We start from the raw sequence: 19546 nt of genomic DNA, 5'->3' as shown, positions 1-19546 counted from the left end.
GACTTCTGGAATCTAGTACATTTGACCTCAGAATATACAGTACAGTAAACTGTAAGTACACTAGTGTATAGCACCTCCTCTATGTTCCAAATAAAATGTATTTTTCCAGAAGTCATTTCTATCAGTAATGATATCTTAATAGTTTTGTCACCTTACACAAAAAAATTATATGGTGTATAATTAAAGCTAGAATGAATGTACATTGTATACACCATATTTCCCAATTACAATTCATTTTACACTCATCCTAATTAGGTACTGTACATGTGTTACTATGTTCCACAAAATAAATCTTAATTCAGTTATTACAATTTCTTCAACTTAGTCCAATCAAACTTGAATATTTAAATTAAAAAACTTTTGAGTTTACTAGGAATGGTGTTCCATGTGTTTTACGTGTTATAATATTATATTATATATAATATTTTTTATTTTATAATTTAAAATATAGTTTAAAAATAAATAAATAAAACTTTAAAAATATAAAATATATTCAACATTTTTTCAACAGAATTAAACGAAGGGAAAAATCATCATAGTTTGCTGTGCACATTAACAGGAGTTTCATATTGGAATAAGACCAAACATTTGACTTCAACTTCATATGCAAATATTTAGTCCTCACTTGAGACCAGAAGTGTAACGAAACCTTGTTGGGCTGGGATTATCTGTCCATAATTTATAGAGAGTGGTGATAAATTCCAGGATATTTCAGGAAATTGTACCACAATAGTAATGTGTTAAGTTTATTCCTTTTTTTTAAAGAATTTCAGTTTGTTCAGACAACTCTATCTCCAACTACAACTCCAACAACACCTACTACAAGAGAACCACCAGAAGCTACTACAACAGAAACTGAGGAAGTATACACAGAAGCTATGCACTTCAACAACGGTCCTACTTCAGGGTTTGATGCAGCTGGAAACCCTCGATTTACAGGTATTTTCCAAATGCTTGCTGCTGTACTTTATTTTTTGTACAATACCAGGTCTGTGTGAATATCTTATAGTTTCTCTGAATTGCATGAAAAGGTTTAAACAATTTTCAAAACATTTGACACAAACCTTAAAGTTTTAACACAGATTTTAAAATAACATCATTGGCATAAAACTAAGACACTCAGAACACATACAGTACTACATGTCAAATCAAATAATTGCTCCAATTATTATGTCATTTAATGAAAGTCCTCTTTATCAATGCTTGTAAAATGTCAATCTAAATATTGATTACAACTATCAAATGCCCTGGATAACCTCAAATGTTCCCCTTTTCTGTGTCCGTTTGATACTGTCTGATACAGCGATTTAACAATATTTAACCATAAATATTGGATCAAGACCTAAAGTATGTTAATTTTTCAAAATGACTTCACTCAGACACAGAAAACACTTTAAAAGAATTTTAAAGTTTACCTATGTTACAATGCAAACAGAAATTTGGCCAGGACACCAGGGTAACACCCCTACACTTTTTGAGAAACGCCTTGGGATTTATAATGACCACAGAGAGTTAGGTTTTATGTCTTATCAGAAGATCACTTTTTTATAGTATAGTGTCCCTGTCACTATACTGGGGCATTAGGACCCAAATAGACCACAGGGTGAGCGCTCCCTGCTGGCCCCACTAACACCTCTTCGAGCAGCAACCTTAGTTTTTCCCAGGAGGTCTCCCATCCAGGTACAGACCAGGCTCACACCTGCTAAGCTTCAGTGGGTTGCCAGCTATGAGTTGCAGGGTGATTTGGGTGTTGGCAAAAAAGTAAAGAAAGAGAATCGTCAAACCATAAACACAGACAACCATAGACGACCACAAACAATTGTCAACTCACAAATGGTTTACCAACATTTGATGTAATATTTTCCCTCCCAGTACTGTACAGCAAGGAAAAATGTCTGTTACAGTGTATCTGAATCTTGATTTACTGAATCAAGAAGTGTTGATGTCAAGAAACATCTGTTCATATGAATAACTTTTCTCATGGATTTGGAAAATGGGAAATGGAGGCAGGAACTCCATTTGCACACGTACAATAATGGCTCTGCAAACAATTGTCTAATGAGGGCTGAATGATGAAAGTTTACAGTATGTTGTCTCAAATAATCACAAAGCTGGGCAGACCAGGCCTTACTTAGCTTTTCTTGAGGCTCACATCAGAAATATGGCTGCACACACTGTGATGCTAGGGATCACATGTTGTTATGTGTGTTGACCACATTGACAGTGGCTCTTTCTACAATGTTGTTCCTCCCTCTTCTCCTGACTATCGTCAGGAGACCTAACTGACTATAGACCTAATTCAACTGCATACACAAACATGTGTGGTATTTCACTGGCCTCAAGTTCCATAATTCTCTTAATTAATAAAGTGAGCAGCACAGCAGTCAGTGATCATGGGTGCATAAAAATAGATCTATTGTGAAGAAATCTTACCTGTGCATACTGGTACCTCACCTCCTTTACTCAGTCCATATTCCGTTCAAAATTTCATTGTACTGTTGTTTCTTTCTGAGGCAGTTCCTCCAAAAACACAAAAAGTGTGTTCAAGCAATTGAGAAACCCTGTAACACAATATCTAATGTGATAGTGGATGGATGTTTGCTCATTATGCTTTCCGGCATCTAGGGGCAGCAACATCCTGTTGCTGTAACTGTAACATTAGTTGTTTTTTATGGGACAGGGTTGTTAGCCTTGTGCCCAACCTCCACCATGCAGGACCTGGCAACCAACATGGGACTTGAACTCATTACCCTGAGATGAGTCTCATGCTCTACCAACAGAGCTAGTCGGGACCCACTAATGTGACAGAACAATGGCTATTAAGCTACATACATTAGAGATCTCATAAAGAATCCAGTAATATTTGACAGTGTTTCACAACACTGTGATGTATTTTTAGCAATATGATGGATTACTGCATGTAGGATAAGGCTCCTACCATTTCAGAATACTGGAATTCTGTATGCATTGGTGATATCTGAAATGATATAGCATACCTTTACTATAAAAGTGATGTGAGTTCAGTAAGGGTCCATAATGTCAAATAGTATCAGTTAAAAGGTAAGGGTTGAACTTCAGGTAGAGAGAATGTGAAAATGCTGAAAGAAACTGTTCAGGACTTTCTGCAGAATGAGTTCAGTAACTGTGACTATTGTATTTTTTTTTTCTGTATGTGGCAATGTTTTTTGGTCTCACTCAAGCAAAGTAATTACAAGTATTACAACACCATTAATTGTCTTTTTAAGAGACAGGCTTAAAACTTGCTCCAACACTAAAAAATCAGACAATATTAGGTGCTTAAGTATATGCAACAGAGTATCACCTGTTCATAAATGGGGAGTGAACTAAAGAAATTGCACTACATTGGGTTCAGACCAGACATTGTTCTTGCATTAATGTCTTTCATTTGCATTAGTACCAGGTGAACTTGTTGCTTTATTGGAGATAACTATTGTTTACTAAGATAGCATTTAGGTTGTAAATAAGTAAGACGGGCTTAAAATCTATATTCCTCTAGAGCAGGAGTGGTGTGAGAATGGTTGGAGGGCAAAACAGAAGTGGGCTGTAGAGCTTCTGAAGCAGAATCTCTTTGGAAATTCTTGAGGCTTAGCCAGCATTGCAGAGAATCACATTCTGAAGAGGCATTAATGAACCAGATGGAGACACTGCATGGCAATAGTTGAGAAGGAAAGATAAGTGGGATGTAACAGAACCAGCTGGATCGCATGCTTGTGTGTGATATTGAGTATGACCTGAAACACCTGTTCAAGGTTCAGTGTGCGGCAGTCAGGAAAAAATACCTAAGAAGCTGATTCCAGGCTGCAGAAAAGTGAAAATATTGGCAAGTCTTTCATTTTTTTGTTAGATGCTGCTGGGTGACCTAAGAATTTTAAGAAAGCAAACATTTACACATTAACATAAAGTAGTAGGAATTCTTTTTTTTTCCTTTCTGGTAAATGTTATGGTTTCAATGCTAATATATCTCTAAGATGATCAAGGCACTGTATCACAGCATAGCAAAGAAAATAATGCAGATCTAAATAAGGCTTAGTCAGCTTAGTAAGAAGGCTTGCAAGCTTGCACTATTGCTTAATGTGCTTATTTTGGCTTGTCTATTATATAGGAGTCTTTTGGCAAAAGAAAGTGTATTTGATAGGTATATCCCTTGTCTTTATTAATGGTCCATCAGTGGCAGAAAATATGCAGAGACAGATCATCTCAACACAGCATGCTGAATCATCAAGAAGCTCATCCACTCACACATCTGTGGTAAGGATGGGGATAGCAGGAGCCAATGGCACCAGGCTACAAAGAGAACTGGCAAAGAACTGCAGAGGTGATAGATTGCCCCTGTTGTGGTTATTGCATTGCACACATCTGAAATCCATTAAAATATTTTTCTTAAAACTCTGACAACAGCAGTGTTTTCCTTCAGGCTAGTGTGATAGATATGATATAATTTATGAGTATAATATTTAATATCCATGCATCTAGGATTCCACGTCTTTTATTTGTCTGACCAGTGTTTCTGTTTCTTCCAAATTGGGCTTTCTGTAGCTCGCATGTCAGTAGCTGAGTAGGTTCAATGAACTTTTTTCCAATGCAATGTGACTTCAGTTTTTGTTTTTAGTTCATTGTTTCATACAAATGTCCAGCAGAATTATGCCTCATAGCCAGGGCACATAAAACATAGAATGTCTGATTCTCCTCTGTGAGATGTGAGTCACTTGCTTCAGTTAGACTAGCTTCTAATCAAGAGTTGGCAATAAGAAGAGGCAAGCGACTGCCAAAAAATTAGCAAACATATGCTTTTTCAGATCCTTTCTAGTAAATTAGGAAGAATTGACACATTGTGACATCCATGATTGTCTCAAGGGCTAAATAAAAAACTGAATCTTACGTTTATTTTGGAGGACATTATGTTCCTTTAAAGAATTTAATCAAAATGTAGATTTTAAAAATGTAAGTAAATATCTTGTGATGGAAAGAAAAACTAGGTGAATGCTACTAATCAGAGAAGCACCTTGAAAATATGTAGTGTGCTGTATGTGATAAAATTTCACTAGGGTTCAAGGCACAGTGAAATCATTGTAAGCAAAGAGCTATAGTAAAACATGAATCATAAGTACATGCATAGCAACACCCTCCAATGAGGGAAATGTTGTCAAATACATTTTCAAGCAATGTCTCTTTACAAAACAGTGGGTTCCTTTCATTTAGAGATGAAGGTTAGTGATTTGTAAAATCAGAAACAAAAGAATATAGGTGTTTATTACAAATACTAGCAAAACCTCAGAAGCTTGTTGTAGGGCCTTATTTTTTAGTGTGATATATTGTATTCCAATTTGTTATTTCAAACATTTAAAAATGTTGGCAAAATAATTACCCAGCATTTCAACAGCTATTATATTACAAAAACAATCAGGACAACAGACAGGGGAACAGGAAAAGCCAGATAACTCTGATTTGTACTTAATAGCAAAAATAAACAACATTTTTTTCTTAAGAACTTTTTCCTTGATATTTTAAGATCAAACTGGTATTGTCTACAGTTTCCTACAATATTTTGTTCCTTCAATATATGGTAATGTGGTTTAAGGCCTTTTTCTTTCATCATCTTATCCCCTTCTAATCAAAAGATCACCAGCACTATACACATACAAAGGACTTTTATTCCTTTTATTCCTGGTTTGAAACATTCAGTTATTTGCACTTATTAAAGTTATTTCATTAACTTAACCACAGAGACTGGAGGGGCAGACATACAATTAAAAAAAACTGTATACAGGTATACCTAAAATTTGAACACATTCAAAATCACCATTTTACAAATATAAATGGTATTACAGTATTTAACAGAAGTTCAGGAGGAGGTCAAATATTAATGTTGCATTTCTGCTCACCTATTTACTGTATATAGTAAATATGATTGCATATGGTGTTTGTTCAGCTTTTCTAACACTTGGTATTTCAGTCTCGTTGGAGTCAGACAGGTTTCACTCTTGGCATTAATAAGACATTATTATTGCATTTGTCTCCTACAATCCAGGACCGGCATAACTTTCATGCTTTTTCAACTCAAAAGTATCCACGGATAAGAAGGGACAATGCCATCTGCAATTCTTTCCAGTACTTCTTGAATTCATTGTCTCCCTTTTACCTTTCCATTATCTCTTCTCTTCTCTTAACCCTGCTCACTTTGCTCTCTCTGGTTCTCTTTTTTCCCTCCATTTGTGGTCAAGCATAAACCCCACCTCACTTACAGCCCCAGCCTTTCCAGAACTTACAGTATGATTTTCCTTCTTCTTTCTCATGTTTTTCATTCTATCCATTTATCCATTCTATCAAATTTGAGCAAACAATAACTCTCTTCCTACCTCTTGGTCAGGTATCTCTGCCAGGTCACTAAGATGTCTTCTGCTGCCTGCCGCTGCTGACTTGAATTAAGTATGACCCACAGCATACTTACTGTATGTGTTTCTTCTTCACTTCATTCATTATGAGTGTTTCTCTGAAGCACAGCATATCTGAATCTACAGTACTTCATCAAAAAGGTCAAAGTCTGCATCATATCCACTTCTCATTCAATCCATGCTACTGTATGTACACATTCAGCTCAGTTCATGTAAAACTTTTAGCTCAATATTTTAGTGTTTTAGGGATATTAAATACAACATCCCTTTATATTCAATAGTTGGTTTCATCGTTATTAAAATTTGACCAAAAAGTTTTGAATTGGAAATAGGAAATAAGAAATATTGAGATGCTGTATTTAAAGTTTTTTTTTTTTTAATGGTTGGCTGTACAAAACGGACCATGCATTAATATATATATATGTATGTGTTTATTTTGTTATTTATAACTACAGTAGATAGGTGTTCTGTAATCTGCCTTTTAGTCTGTCTCAAGATTGAGCCTACAGTATCTCTCTTCCCTTGTTAGTAAACAGTTTTGTTTGATTGCTGCACAGGTACAATTTAATAATTTGTTTTTTTTATTTAGTGTAGAATAATATATCTAAATTAATATTAGTTTTACCTTGTGTCAACTAAAGTATTCCCAGGATTCATAAGAGTTTATTAATGAGTTCGAATTGAATTTCTGCTTAGAGTATAAAACATTACACAAAATACACCTTAGAAATGGCAAATTTTGAAGGTTGTAAAATAACATTTGGTCAAAACTAATTCTTCAGTGAGAAATTAAATGAGAATATAAATTTAAATACAGTTAAAGCATTTGTATTATTACACAATGTATTTAAACAATTCCAGGTGTTATGAATTAGTGTGAGGCAATTGTTCAAATTCATATTTAAAACCTTAAAATATTTTTACAAACTGTGTAAAATTCAATTTTCATGAATGAACCCAGAATTAAATTTCATTAAACCGCTGCAGAATTTCATGTCTTCATTCTTTTGATATTGATTTGTTTAAATCCTATCAAATATGACTCCTCTGATTGCCTAAGTCAAAACAAAATTCCAGCTGGTTGATTTCAGTTACTTAAAAAGCACAGGCTATTTTAAGCTAGCTAACAATCAAACAGTATGTTTATTCATGCTTTGGATTATTCTACACAAGGCAAGAAAAATGCAGCAGAACCTATGTTTTTTATCTTAGAAAAAAAATGAACTAACATAGCAAATCAAATACTAAACAAAAGCAACTTTTTCACCATCCTGCACAATCCCACCTACTGTACCTACTCTTCCAATCTGTCAGTGGTCCCCATTCTCACTAGAGGACTCCAAAAGGATACAAATAGTTTTAGATGTATAGTGCAATTAAGGTATGACTGCATTAGCATAACTATTCCATTCCTTGACTATTTCCACTCCCACTTCAGTAGAGAAAATAAAGTGACATCTGGGAAGGAAAAGAGGAGGTTCTCAACAAATCACCAACAACATTTCAGCTGCAATAACCAGATCCATTTCTGCTTCTGTGAAAGACCAAGATAGGAGCATCAGATGTGAGGAAGGAATTGTCTTGTCTGGAATAATGGAAAAAAAGAAACTTTCCTTAACCTAGCCATATCTGGAGTGTCTGTGCATGTAAAAAGGTTCTTACAGTGCCCCAGTGGACCGAGTGTACACAAGAGGTTAAAGACGAATTACTATTGTACAATTGTAACCTGTGTGGGGGATCAAGCTCACATCAGGAAATTTGAGAGCTGAAATTATGCTGTCCCAAATATTGTCAGAACATTTACTTGCTTTCAAATTCAAATCCCTGTTCTAGGAAGAAACAGCTGCTGAAGGTTTGTATGAAGTGTCTAAAAGAAAAACAAAATAGAGGATGAGAAATTGTTTCTCATGAGCGCAACACAGCATAGCTGTGTTTTATGAAAATATATTTGTATTCCATTGGTATTCCATTTTAAATTCCTTCTGAAAAGAAATGTGTCATATGATATGAGATGTTCTGGTATTTGTGGATGATGTATTTGTGACAGATTATTGTGACAGATTATTTAAAATTGTTAAACAGAAACAAAGATAAAAGAAGCAGCAGTTTAGGTTGAGACCGTGTTAAGTTTGCAGTCTTCAATGGAAAACAAAGCATGATGAAGTATATTACCAGATGATCAATATGAAAAAGACACAGTGCTTAAAAAATGCAATTCTTTTTTCTGTATATAGGGTGAATATAGAGTACAATATCTCTATATTTAAATACTCATTATATAATTAGAAAAAACTTTCTGAAATGCAATGAAACTTTAGCTGCCCTTGAGTGCTATTTATGACAGCTGTCACTGCTATCAGCCTGACATTATTATTATCAAAATGTTTAATGAACAGACATTATGCATACATTTTTTATTGTATTGAAAAAAGATGTATGCATAATGTCTGTTCATTAAACGTTTTGATTAGAGAGGGTGAAGAGTATACAGTATACTGTAATGAACTGTAATGAAGTTATTTTCATTCTGAGCATTGTTGTGGCCTTTTAGGACATCATGACCTTTTAGGGCAAGCAAATAACTATGCTCACATGTACAAAGCTTTGTTTTCATGCAAAACTTCACACTACCAATTGCTTGATCAATTGCCGTAATGTTGTCCACTTGCATATAGAGATCATCACGTTTCTTCAACTGCAAAGCAACCAGTGAGATTTCTGATGCATAGCAAGGAGTTCTCTCTCTGTGCTTGAACGATCATAACTTGGCTTAAACTTAATAATAAATGGTAATCTTATTTAATTTATTTACATGATTTGTTTAATGGCATGCCAGTTTTCCAAGAAGGATTGATAATTTTTCTTGTTCACAGCCCCATATGTTAACTACATCCAGAAAGACCCTGGGGCACCCTGCTCGTTAACAGAGGCCCTGGAGTACCTGCAGGTGGACGTTCTGGAAAACCTCTTTGAGAAAGACAGACAAAGCACCCATCAGCCACCTAAGAGCAAGCCTCACAATATCACTGTGGTGGCCATGGAGGGCTGCCACTCTTTCGTCATCTTGGACTGGGCTCGCCCTCTGAAAGATGACATGGTGTCAGGTAATGCCAGGTTACTTGACATTTTGTAATTAATCCAGTACAGTACAGTATATATTACTTCACATAATATGGGTACTTCTCAATACTCATATTTTAATTTTACAATGGGAGATTGTGACTTCTACTGTTTCTACTGGGGATAGGCAGTAAAGACTGTTAAAGAGGGCCCATTTGCACAGAAAATACTTTTGCAATACACTGTAGCTCAGGACACTTGAGAGAGCCAGGCAGATAACCAGTGAAATGGTTGCCGTAGCGATAAAATAGTAGTAGCGACAAAACCCACAAATTTTATAGTACATATTACAGTACAGTAAAAGTGGTTGTAGCCATGTGCTAACTGTGTACAAATACTGTTGATGAAAACCTACAAGCACACTGGAGCTGACCTGTGATTCTTTTTGCACTTTAAAAAAAACATTATTTGCATTATTATCACACTTTCCAGAAAGCAGATTTTTGAAGGAATAAGACAGTTTAAAAGAACCAAAAATGGATGGCAGCAATTTAAACGTTTTAAACACCCACAAAACAAATTTACCCTAGACTAGAAAACTCAAAAACTAGAAAACAGTACCCTATATTGTTTACCAGATCAATTAGAAAAACAATAAGGGAAAAGGGAGCACTACATAAAATTATTAAACAAAACAACAGGGTCCAGTAAAAACACAGTAGAATATACAGTATTACTTCCACAGGAAAATGGATATTGGAAGCTCCAAGAGAGAACTTAAAAGGAATATTGCAATGGAAGCTACAAAAGCAAATAATTATTTCAGTATAACAACAGCAAAGGAACCATAAAGGATTAAGACAAATATTTCTGAAAGGGAAATAGCTGATGTACTAAATGAGTATTTCACTCAGGTGTACACTAAGAAAGGGGTCAATAATATGTCTCAAGCAGTGGAAGGAAAATATTCTGTGTTATGTGCAGAAGAGGCAGAAGTAATTAAGGTATTGAGATTGACTCAAGAAATTCCCAGATTTATTATTTAGATTAATGTTTTCAAAGTTATTTTAGCTTTTGTTGGACTCTTTAACAAATCAGTTTTACTTACATTTAGGAATACAGCAGAATTCTGAGTTAAATCAAATGGCACTTGTTAAGATGCTAGTTACCTTGAACCAATTTGTTTTCTTTGAGGGAATAAAAGGGAAGGGAAAAAATGGAATAAAAATCTTTAGATGGGAATTGGGGTGTAGGATTTTGAGGTATTCCATTTGATATTTTCTTAGTAATACAGTATTAGTTGGAAAGATGTTCTGGATCTTTTCCTTATTTAAACAAATGTTAATTTATAGTAAAATAATACTACTGCATCTTACTTTAATGTTAAATTGTACTCCACCATCTGGTGCAATATTTCACCTTACACTACCAGAGCCAGGTGTATTGGCATTTAGCCAGCAGTGAAGCTGTGATCCTAAGTATCTGACAGAGCCAAATTTGATCTAGATGACTAAGAAAGCACAATACAAATATTTTCCATCTAATGTACTGTGTGATCTAAGCATTCCTTTTTGAGGTGGGTTATTTTCTGTACAGTCTAATGCAAAGGTTAACATTGTCTGATTCACTTCCTGGGGAATTTGATTTTCAAACTTCTGGTTTAAATTATGTTTGCTGTCTAACATTATTAATATCTACGAAAGACAGTGCTCATCTTGAAATGTTTTTTGCAAAACAAATAAACAATAGGAAAGCAAAACCTTCTTATATTGTAAGCATGGGTAAGTAGAAAGCTGTGGCTGGATGTAAGATTAAGTTCATTTTCGAACTACAGACAAACCAATGCCATAGTTAAGAATTTGTGATTTTAAAATTATATTAAGGTATAATGAGAAGAGCACAAATGGACATGTGATGGATTTTTCTTTCTGACTCTACAGGATATATGGTACACAGCGCTTCCTACGATGATGTTTTAAATAACCGATGGTCATCCAGTTCAGCAAATGGTACCCATTTACCCGTAGAGAACCTGAAGCCAAACTCAAGGTTTGTTGTCCTCAAAATTTCCTGCTATTTTATGCTTTGAAATGAATACTTGAGAGTGATTTGAGAATCGCCTCATAGACAACATCCAGTGAGCATTTCCGTCTTCAAATTCATAACTTCCACAAGTACAGTACCTTGATGATGTGTAGCGAGGTGAAATAGCATGAATAATAAGAATTAGAAAACAATGAAGCACAGAAATATGATGTGAAAATATTCCATTCCTCAGGTTAGGAAAACCAGATGACAAAAATTAACCTTGAAAATAAAAAAAGCATTATTAAAAGAGCACTTATGTAATCCTTCTACAATCTGGAAAGATTCATGCTATCTAAGCATAAAAAATCAAAACTATATATTATAAATGGTAAAAAGTCAGCGACGACGTTTCAGGACAAGTATTGCAATGTGCACACCCTGGAATGCATATAGTAACTAATTACAAGTGACAGGATATGTGAAGATCCAAATACACTAAATGCCAGGCAGGTCAAAACTGTCACAGAAAGATCTGAAAAAAAAAAGATGAAAGCCTCGCCTTGAAGCGGTAAGCCATTATTAAAGAATGTACATAAGATAGATGTGAGAATCACACTATAACAAGTGGCAAACAGACGTAATTGCATTCCTGTCAACTCCAGGAATTTTCCATTCTTGTTAACACTAGGTGTTTTCTACAATGAAATGATGAGTACAGAAAAAAAGGTCCAATTTAACTTTAACAGGTACATTACCTGTATGTGGCACCAAATAATTCTGGATAAAGTAGAAGTATGGGAGGAATGCCTACCCTCTGAACATCTTTGCTAATAATATACCATGTATTATGGTAGAATAATATGGAGTTATGGAAAGAAATTCCATATTATGGAATATAAAGAATTCTGGACAACACTATGAAACAGCATCAAATTGTGTTTAATAGGAAGTATAAAATGGTAAATATTTCTTTTAAGGCAAACACAAAATGCTCTGTGATATATTATAGGTCAAAAAGTAATAGTCTTTCTACAGGTGCATACAGAATTATAGAAATTTGCAGTAATCTCTGAAATTCAAGTTCTAAATACATTAAGTGCAAACCTGGAATAGAGAGATTTCTTTTTTCAAATTGTCAAAAACAGAGGAGCTGAGCAGTTTTGCATTAAGTTTTCTTCACTGTTAAACAGATAATCAAGACTTGGAATCTCAATAAAATGTGGATACCTCCATTTGTGATACTGAAGTTTAGACACTAACATCAGTCAGTGTCACTACCACCAAGAATACTAGAAAAGAGAAGTGGTGGTTGTTAAAGTTTCTCTTCCCAGGACCACTATAAGAGTACTATACTGCATGAGATCTGCATGAAGAATCCTGAGGCAACAACAGTGTGTCTCCCTGGAGCTGAGGTGTCTAAAGTCATTCAAAAATTAGACAGGCTCTTAGCAAAACAAGATAAAGCTCAGTTGTTGCTGTTCATGTTGGGACAAACCGCCTTGTCATAAACAATATATATTCCATACAAAACAAGTTAAGTCCTACCCTTTCTCTGTTTTCCAAGGTGTATTCATAGTTATAATCATTAGTTGGCCTTGGAAACAAGCTGAGGAGTTAGATTTATTCAGAGGTTTTCTCAGCTCCGCCCCTGCCATGATCTTACTTCTGTTGCTCACAGCTTCAGACAATACTCTTCAGTGACACCCCTTAGTTAGCAGTGAAAAACCATTTCACTTGCAGTCCGTCCTCCTTGCACCTGGGAAACAACCTGCTTGCCATTCTACCTTCCCTCTTTTCTCCTTTCATCCTCTCGCCTCCATGGAGCTCCAGCAAACTGTGTTCCCCAGTGCCGACGCTGCAAATGAGAAGGACCGGAAGAGTGCTCAAAAAAGGGGGTTTCACAGGATACGGATTCTATGCTAATGTTGTTACCCATCCTCTCTGCTTATCTTTTCTCCCTTTCTCTCTTTCTCTGGTAGACTGCAATCCTCACCTGGTCCACTCTCTCTTCTGCTTTCTTGTATTTCTGCACCTGCTCCAACATCTGTTGTCCAACCTATCACAGCTTAGCAATATCTTCTCGCTATCGCCTCTGCAGGCGCAAGCACACGTCTTCTGCTGGTTTCTCGTTCACAGCCATTACTGCAAGCCAACACCTGCACGTTGTCTGTGGCCCAGGTGTGGCGTTATCCCCTAGCTATCTCCCTAAGCCACCAGCAGTATCAAGGGCTCAAAACGTGTTTCCCGGGGCACCAGATTCCTGCTTCCCTTCAGGTGCCTGTCTCACCTCAGCAGCTCTTCTGCCAGGCTTCAGGTCTGCACCTCCTGCTTTCGATTTGGGCTGCTGCCCACCTGCATCATAGAATCACTAGACACCTTTTGGCTCATGCTCTGCACCTCCGGTCTTCGGTTCGAGCCAGCCCCTGCATGTATCAGTGGAATCATTACAAACCCTTTTCCATAGGAGCCTGCCTGTCTGCTGATGCCTGTTTACCATGCCCCCCTTTTCAATCTGAACCTACTGTATGTAAGGCCACCCGAATGTCTTCTGGTTAAACAAACCGTCTCATCAATCTCTGTTTCATACCCTCCCTGCTCTTGGCATTGAAATTTGTGCTCCCTAATTTGTGCTACACTGTACACTACCCAATCTTCAACAAATGTTGTATGTAATCGAAGCAGCAGGATGAAAAGCTTAGCTCACTACATCCATCTTTCCTTATTTTATGCCTATCGACCCTAAACCTCAGGGCACCTTGTAGTGTGCACCAGTGATGACAGTGTTAATTCACAGTCTGTCTTGGTTTCATTTACTGCACCAGAGGAGCCCTCTCTTTGATCTTCCCTCATTACACTAACCTTGAATTGTTTTTTTTCAGATGTCTTAGTTGCCTTCAGCATGAAGAAGACTCAGGCTCTTTTCTTTCTTTGGGTCTAGGGATCATTCTCTATTCTAACATTTTGAGCACAAGGCAGGCTTGGCTGCTGTTAAAGAATTCTCACTTAAACTATACCATCCACATTATCTCTCAGGGCCTACCATTTCTTATTTTCTCTTCCCTGCTTCATCTGCACCACTTTACTGACTCACACACCAACTGCACACCAATTTTAGGCTGTAAGGAAAATACCTTGGGGCTTCCTAGCCTCATGAATCTTCGCTCCGTGGCGGTTTTAGAACTGTACCTCAGCAGATGGTCAAAACCTAATCTCGCACTGACGTTATATAAATATCATGCTTTTTGCTTGCTCAATTAAAAGTTTGTTTCCACAACCCACTCCACCTTTGCCATTGTAGCTGCTCACTGGCTCGTCCCAGATTAGAGTGGAGGTTCTGACAGCCCCCTCCTTTAGGGCAGTTTGTCATTTTCTTCTGCCAGGTGAGTTACTCCAATAAAACACTCTGTTCCAGTTATCTGTTTCTTAGCAGGGTAGACAACAGTCACAATACAGTATATTGACATTGTTAGTAGTTAAAGTAATAAGGAATATATTCATCTTTATTTACTGCAGCTGTTGTAAAAACAACATGACTAAGTTTCAACTATCTCCAAGCCTGAATGTTTTACAATGCTTTGGAGCTAGTGCAAAATGACAACTGCTTAGCTTATATATATATCCTATTTACCTTAATTCCTGCTAATGCTGTATTTCTGAAGGTGAGTAAGGGATTGATGCCCATATCTTATCTTCTTCGAGTTTCTCTGCTCTGACTCCTAACCTTCTGTGGTCAATGCTTTGACACACAGGAATGCTTGTTTCTGCTATCTTTCTATATCTCACAGAATTCCTTCATTCTTTCCCTGGAAAGTCATAAATGTGTAACACATAGTTGAATTTAACCCCCTTCCTCCTGCACCACCTCAGTCTTAATTAGGGTTTGACCATGCTGCTAAAATGATTTTCTATATGAATGGATTTCAGTTTAGATCTCAAAATCTATGGCATATGAAAGATAAATGGATGTTAAGAAACTGTTATGAAAAAAGAAGTTCAAGAACATTTTAAAGAAATATTAAAGGTGCTCAGTAAGTTAACATTCCTTAAAAATAATTTAAAAAACAAGGCAATAGTTAATATTTCACTTTTCTCACAAAAAGGGATGTTTCCCTTTGAGTTCTAATTTTAATGAAAGGATTTTACTTGAGACAATTTTTATATTTCAAGCATAGTTTTACATCTATTGATTGTCTTACTGCTTTATCCAATACAGGATCATGGGGGAACTGGAGCTTATCCAAGCAAGCAATCGGTGCAAGGCAGTATACCAATCCATCTCTGGACACACAGACACATACATTGACACTCACACCAGGGCCAGTTTTTACAGAAGCCAATTAACTTACCAGTATGTTTTTGGACAGGATGAAACTCACAAGAACACAGGGAGAACATGCAAACTCTATGCAGACACCACCCCAGGTTCAGAATGCTAAGCACTGTGCCATCCTTCTGCCCCACAGTTCTACAGTGTTATGGGAGTTTAATTTATTCTCTTTTTCTATTCATTTCTTTAGTGTCATTGGTGGGGTGAATATTTTTTTTCTCGTGTTCTTAAATTGAGTTTAATAAGACACTGCATTGTCAACATGAATGAAAACAACAAACACTAAATAATTTTGATTTGTCAAATATATTCTATACTGTATATACATATACTCCCAAACTTCGCATAGAAGAACTCAATGGTACTATCACATGAAATGTGTGATTCCCTGGCAAAATGGTTATGTATTCCTGGTATGCTTCATCATGTAGGTTGAGTGCTGTGAAGTCGGTATCGGCTCATGGCAACCCTATGGACAGTTCCATTGTCACTATCCATAGAGTTTTCATGGCAAGATTCAGAAGTAGATTGCCAGACCTTTCTTCCGTACAGATACCACCAACACCGCACCCCCCCCATACTGCTGCTGCCCAGTATGGGTTATTAGAGAACCTTGCACCTGACGTGGGACACGAACCCACTACCCTGAGATTGAGTCTTTCTCTACCAACAGAGCTAGTCGGGGCTTCATGCTTCATCATAGATATGTATAAATGAAATTTGCTTGACCTATCTTTCTGGCACTTTTAGGCCACAGATTACATTCTGTAGAGCTTTTTTTTGTGTAATTTGAAAAATAACCACCACATAAGCAAACCCTCTATAATAGACTGGGCTGACAGCTAGTTGCGACAACAGGGGAATTTTTGTGCTTAGAAAGTATGATTTTACGCTTGCAAACTATTAATAAACAGAACTGTCCTGTTAGTTGTATTATTCATTTTGATTTCTAGTTTTAAAGTTTTATTTTTATTACACTAGGCTTCCTAGAGGTCCAGGTATTTGTTTCTAATTCATCCCAGAGTTGTTGATTTTATATTATTTAAGAAAGTCGTGAAATGTATTGAACTGAGTATTATGTAGTGTGATTTTTCTCTCCACAGCAGGTGGTAAAGTACCAAGAATAATACTAATAATCATATGGTAGTACAGTAGTTAGGTTTCCTATGGGTGCTCTGGTGTCCTCCCACACAGAAATGTGCTGTCCCTGTGGTTCTGTCTGTGTGTGCCCTGCGAAGGACTGGTGTCCCGTCCAGCACATATACCACCTTGTGCCCATTGTTTTCCAGCATGGGATCCAGCCCCCTTGAGACCCTTGGATGAAGTAGTTGGAAAATGAATAGATAATAATAATTCAGGACACAATTGCTGTCTGTCTCTTTTACACAGTTTGTAGCATCTTAACATGTTTGTATTCATTAAACTTTCACATTTGATTTTCTTCAAAATTCAGGTCTTTCTAAAAACGAATGTCCTTTAAAAATAAATTATAAATCTTGTTGTACCCACTCTTGAAAGCTGTCGTTTAGAATTTTCAGTTCTAGAATTTATTATTGATAATATCAACAAATATGAAGTTGTGTATACAATTGCAAAATGTTAATTTCTTTTTCAAATGGGTATTTTGGAAAACGAATATTTGTATGTAACTTACTGCATTTCCTAAATGTGAATTTAGAAAACACTAGAAGTGAACATTTTTTCCTGTTATTCCTTTGCTGGATAAAAAAAAATGTTGTTCTTAAAACATAATTTCATATATAGATAATAAAAAAATTAAAGATGTTTTTCTAAAAAGAAAATAAATGCAAATAGAACAGACCTGTTTCATTTCATAGAACAACAAATTGTTTTCAAACTGGATTAATAACAAAAAAATGTATGTCATCAGAATGTCACAAAATTTACTTTTTATCTAAATATAATGTACAGTTACAATGTTAATATTCTTAGAAAATAACTAATCCTGATTTCTTTTCAGTTCCTTACTTATAGTGTAAATTATTGAATGTGCCCTATGTGATGGCTCTGAAATTCTTTGGAAATTCGATGTACTAACAAGGGTTATTTATTCATCTGGTTTTAGGTATTACTTCAAAGTCCAGGCAAAGAACATATTTGGTCTTGGTCCTCTCAGTGAAACATTTACATATGAAACAGAATCAGGTATGTAAGCTTTGTTTGCATTTGATTTAAAAACATTCTAGTCACATTGACAGAAATATTGTTCTATACATGATTGTACATGATTCAACATGGTTATATTAGAAGAGTTATATTCAAACAATGTTTGTTATTTCTTTGCTTGGGTTTAGGCAGTAACAAAGTCCTTTATAGCTACTTTCTGAAGTATCCCAACACATTAAATACGAAATCTGTTCTACTGGACAGTAAAGAAGAAGTACCTTCATTTTTCTAAGATAATTTCCACTTGTGCCTCTGAACAAACTTCATGAACTGATAGATTCAAGACCCTAAAGACTTAGTAATTTACATATTATCAAAACATTCCATTAGAAATAACATTTATCATCATTCTTTGAAACCTTTCCAGTACAGCGGCATTCTTCCACCTTAGGAGACTGTATTTCATGCATTTACTGGTCCACCATCCCAAAGTCTCCTGTGCCACAAGCTTAGTTTTTTACACTACCCCCAAAACTGGACTTCCTGTCTTCCATGACACCCTGAGCTTGTCAGAATTTAATGTTTGGGGGTTTACTCTCTCTAATTCTCTCTGGACCAGTCGATTTTTGTACTGTATTTTCCCTTGCATGGAGTTTCTCGATTTTGTACTGATAGAACTTCCATGTCTATTTTTCAGTTCCTGTTTTCTGGGGTTCTTTTGGGATGCCCTGCCTACCATCTTTCTGGATCAATAGATCCATGAACAAATCTATAAAACTCTCTGTGGCAAAGTGTTGCAAAGGTTGCCATAGCAAATAAAATGATTGATGCCTCAGAGGCTCATGCTCCTCTCAACCTGATCCAACTGAGTCTTTAAAACCTTACAGCTCCTATCTCCTGTCCTCTTTTATCTTCTTCTGTGGAAAAGAGAACTTTTCCTCTCCTCTGGATCTCTGCTTTGCCATGGTGACCACTCTCTGTCTGCTGCCAGCACACTTTTCTTCTCCTCACAACTCCAGTATGAAATCAAAGGTTTGAGGCAACTTCCCTCCATCAACGGGTCCAGGGATTGACCTTCTTCCTAAACTGTGGTCCTCTTCATCAGCTGGTCTAGACTCCAGCCACTTCTTCTCCCTCGGTAGCATTTCCTTCCAGCTGCATTGCTTTGCAGTACATTTGTCCTTTTTAACAGCAACTCTGAGCACCTTCCTTTGCCAAGGCTTTGAACAGACTTTCCTTTTCACTCTCTCAGTGTTCATTTAAGCACCTCCCAAGTGGCAGTGTACATTACCTGTGGCTAAATCCTTGTGCATGTTGGTGTTTGCTTCTTGTGGTTCCTACCAGGAACTTCATGGAGCCAACCTGAAAATGGTTTTAGGTTTATGTGATATTGAATATATAAGCAGTACATATTTTCAATCCATAAACCACACTTTGAATGTGACAACTGTGGTGCAGAGAATGTCTAAAATGGTGGGATTAGTGATTCAGTCCTGATCTCAGGTCCCAGTAATTAGAATGAATGCAAACCCTTCTAGATCAGTAGCAAAGAGCTCTAGCAACTCTTTACTGAATGCTCTGGTGGAGATAT

The 19546-nt window shown here is 36.3% G+C and overlaps 1 protein-coding gene across 6 annotated transcripts in view; it reads left to right on the top strand.

Moving 5' to 3' along the window:
• Window positions 1-19546, top strand: part of fndc1 (fibronectin type III domain containing 1) — an 87332-nt gene that overhangs the window by 59741 nt on the left and 8045 nt on the right. For 4 of the 6 annotated variants that reach the window (XM_069178874.1, XM_069178872.1, XM_015347861.2 and 1 more), the window contains 4 exons: window positions 766-939; window positions 9287-9517; window positions 11414-11522; window positions 17915-17994. In XM_069178874.1, the coding sequence (XP_069034975.1) occupies window positions 766-939; window positions 9287-9517; window positions 11414-11522; window positions 17915-17994 (594 nt within the window). Of the gene's footprint in view, window positions 1-765; window positions 940-4189; window positions 4429-6388; window positions 6598-9286; window positions 9518-11413; window positions 11523-17914; window positions 17995-19546 lie in introns of those variants that run through there. The other 2 variants (XM_069178887.1, XM_015347874.2) reach the window with 2 other exon arrangements.

This window comes from Lepisosteus oculatus, chromosome 2 (genome assembly GCF_040954835.1).
Source record: "Lepisosteus oculatus isolate fLepOcu1 chromosome 2, fLepOcu1.hap2, whole genome shotgun sequence".
NCBI classification, from domain to species: domain Eukaryota; kingdom Metazoa; phylum Chordata; class Actinopteri; order Semionotiformes; family Lepisosteidae; genus Lepisosteus; species Lepisosteus oculatus.
Note: the sequence above shows the minus strand (reverse complement) of the source record. Positions and strands in the feature narration are given on the sequence as shown.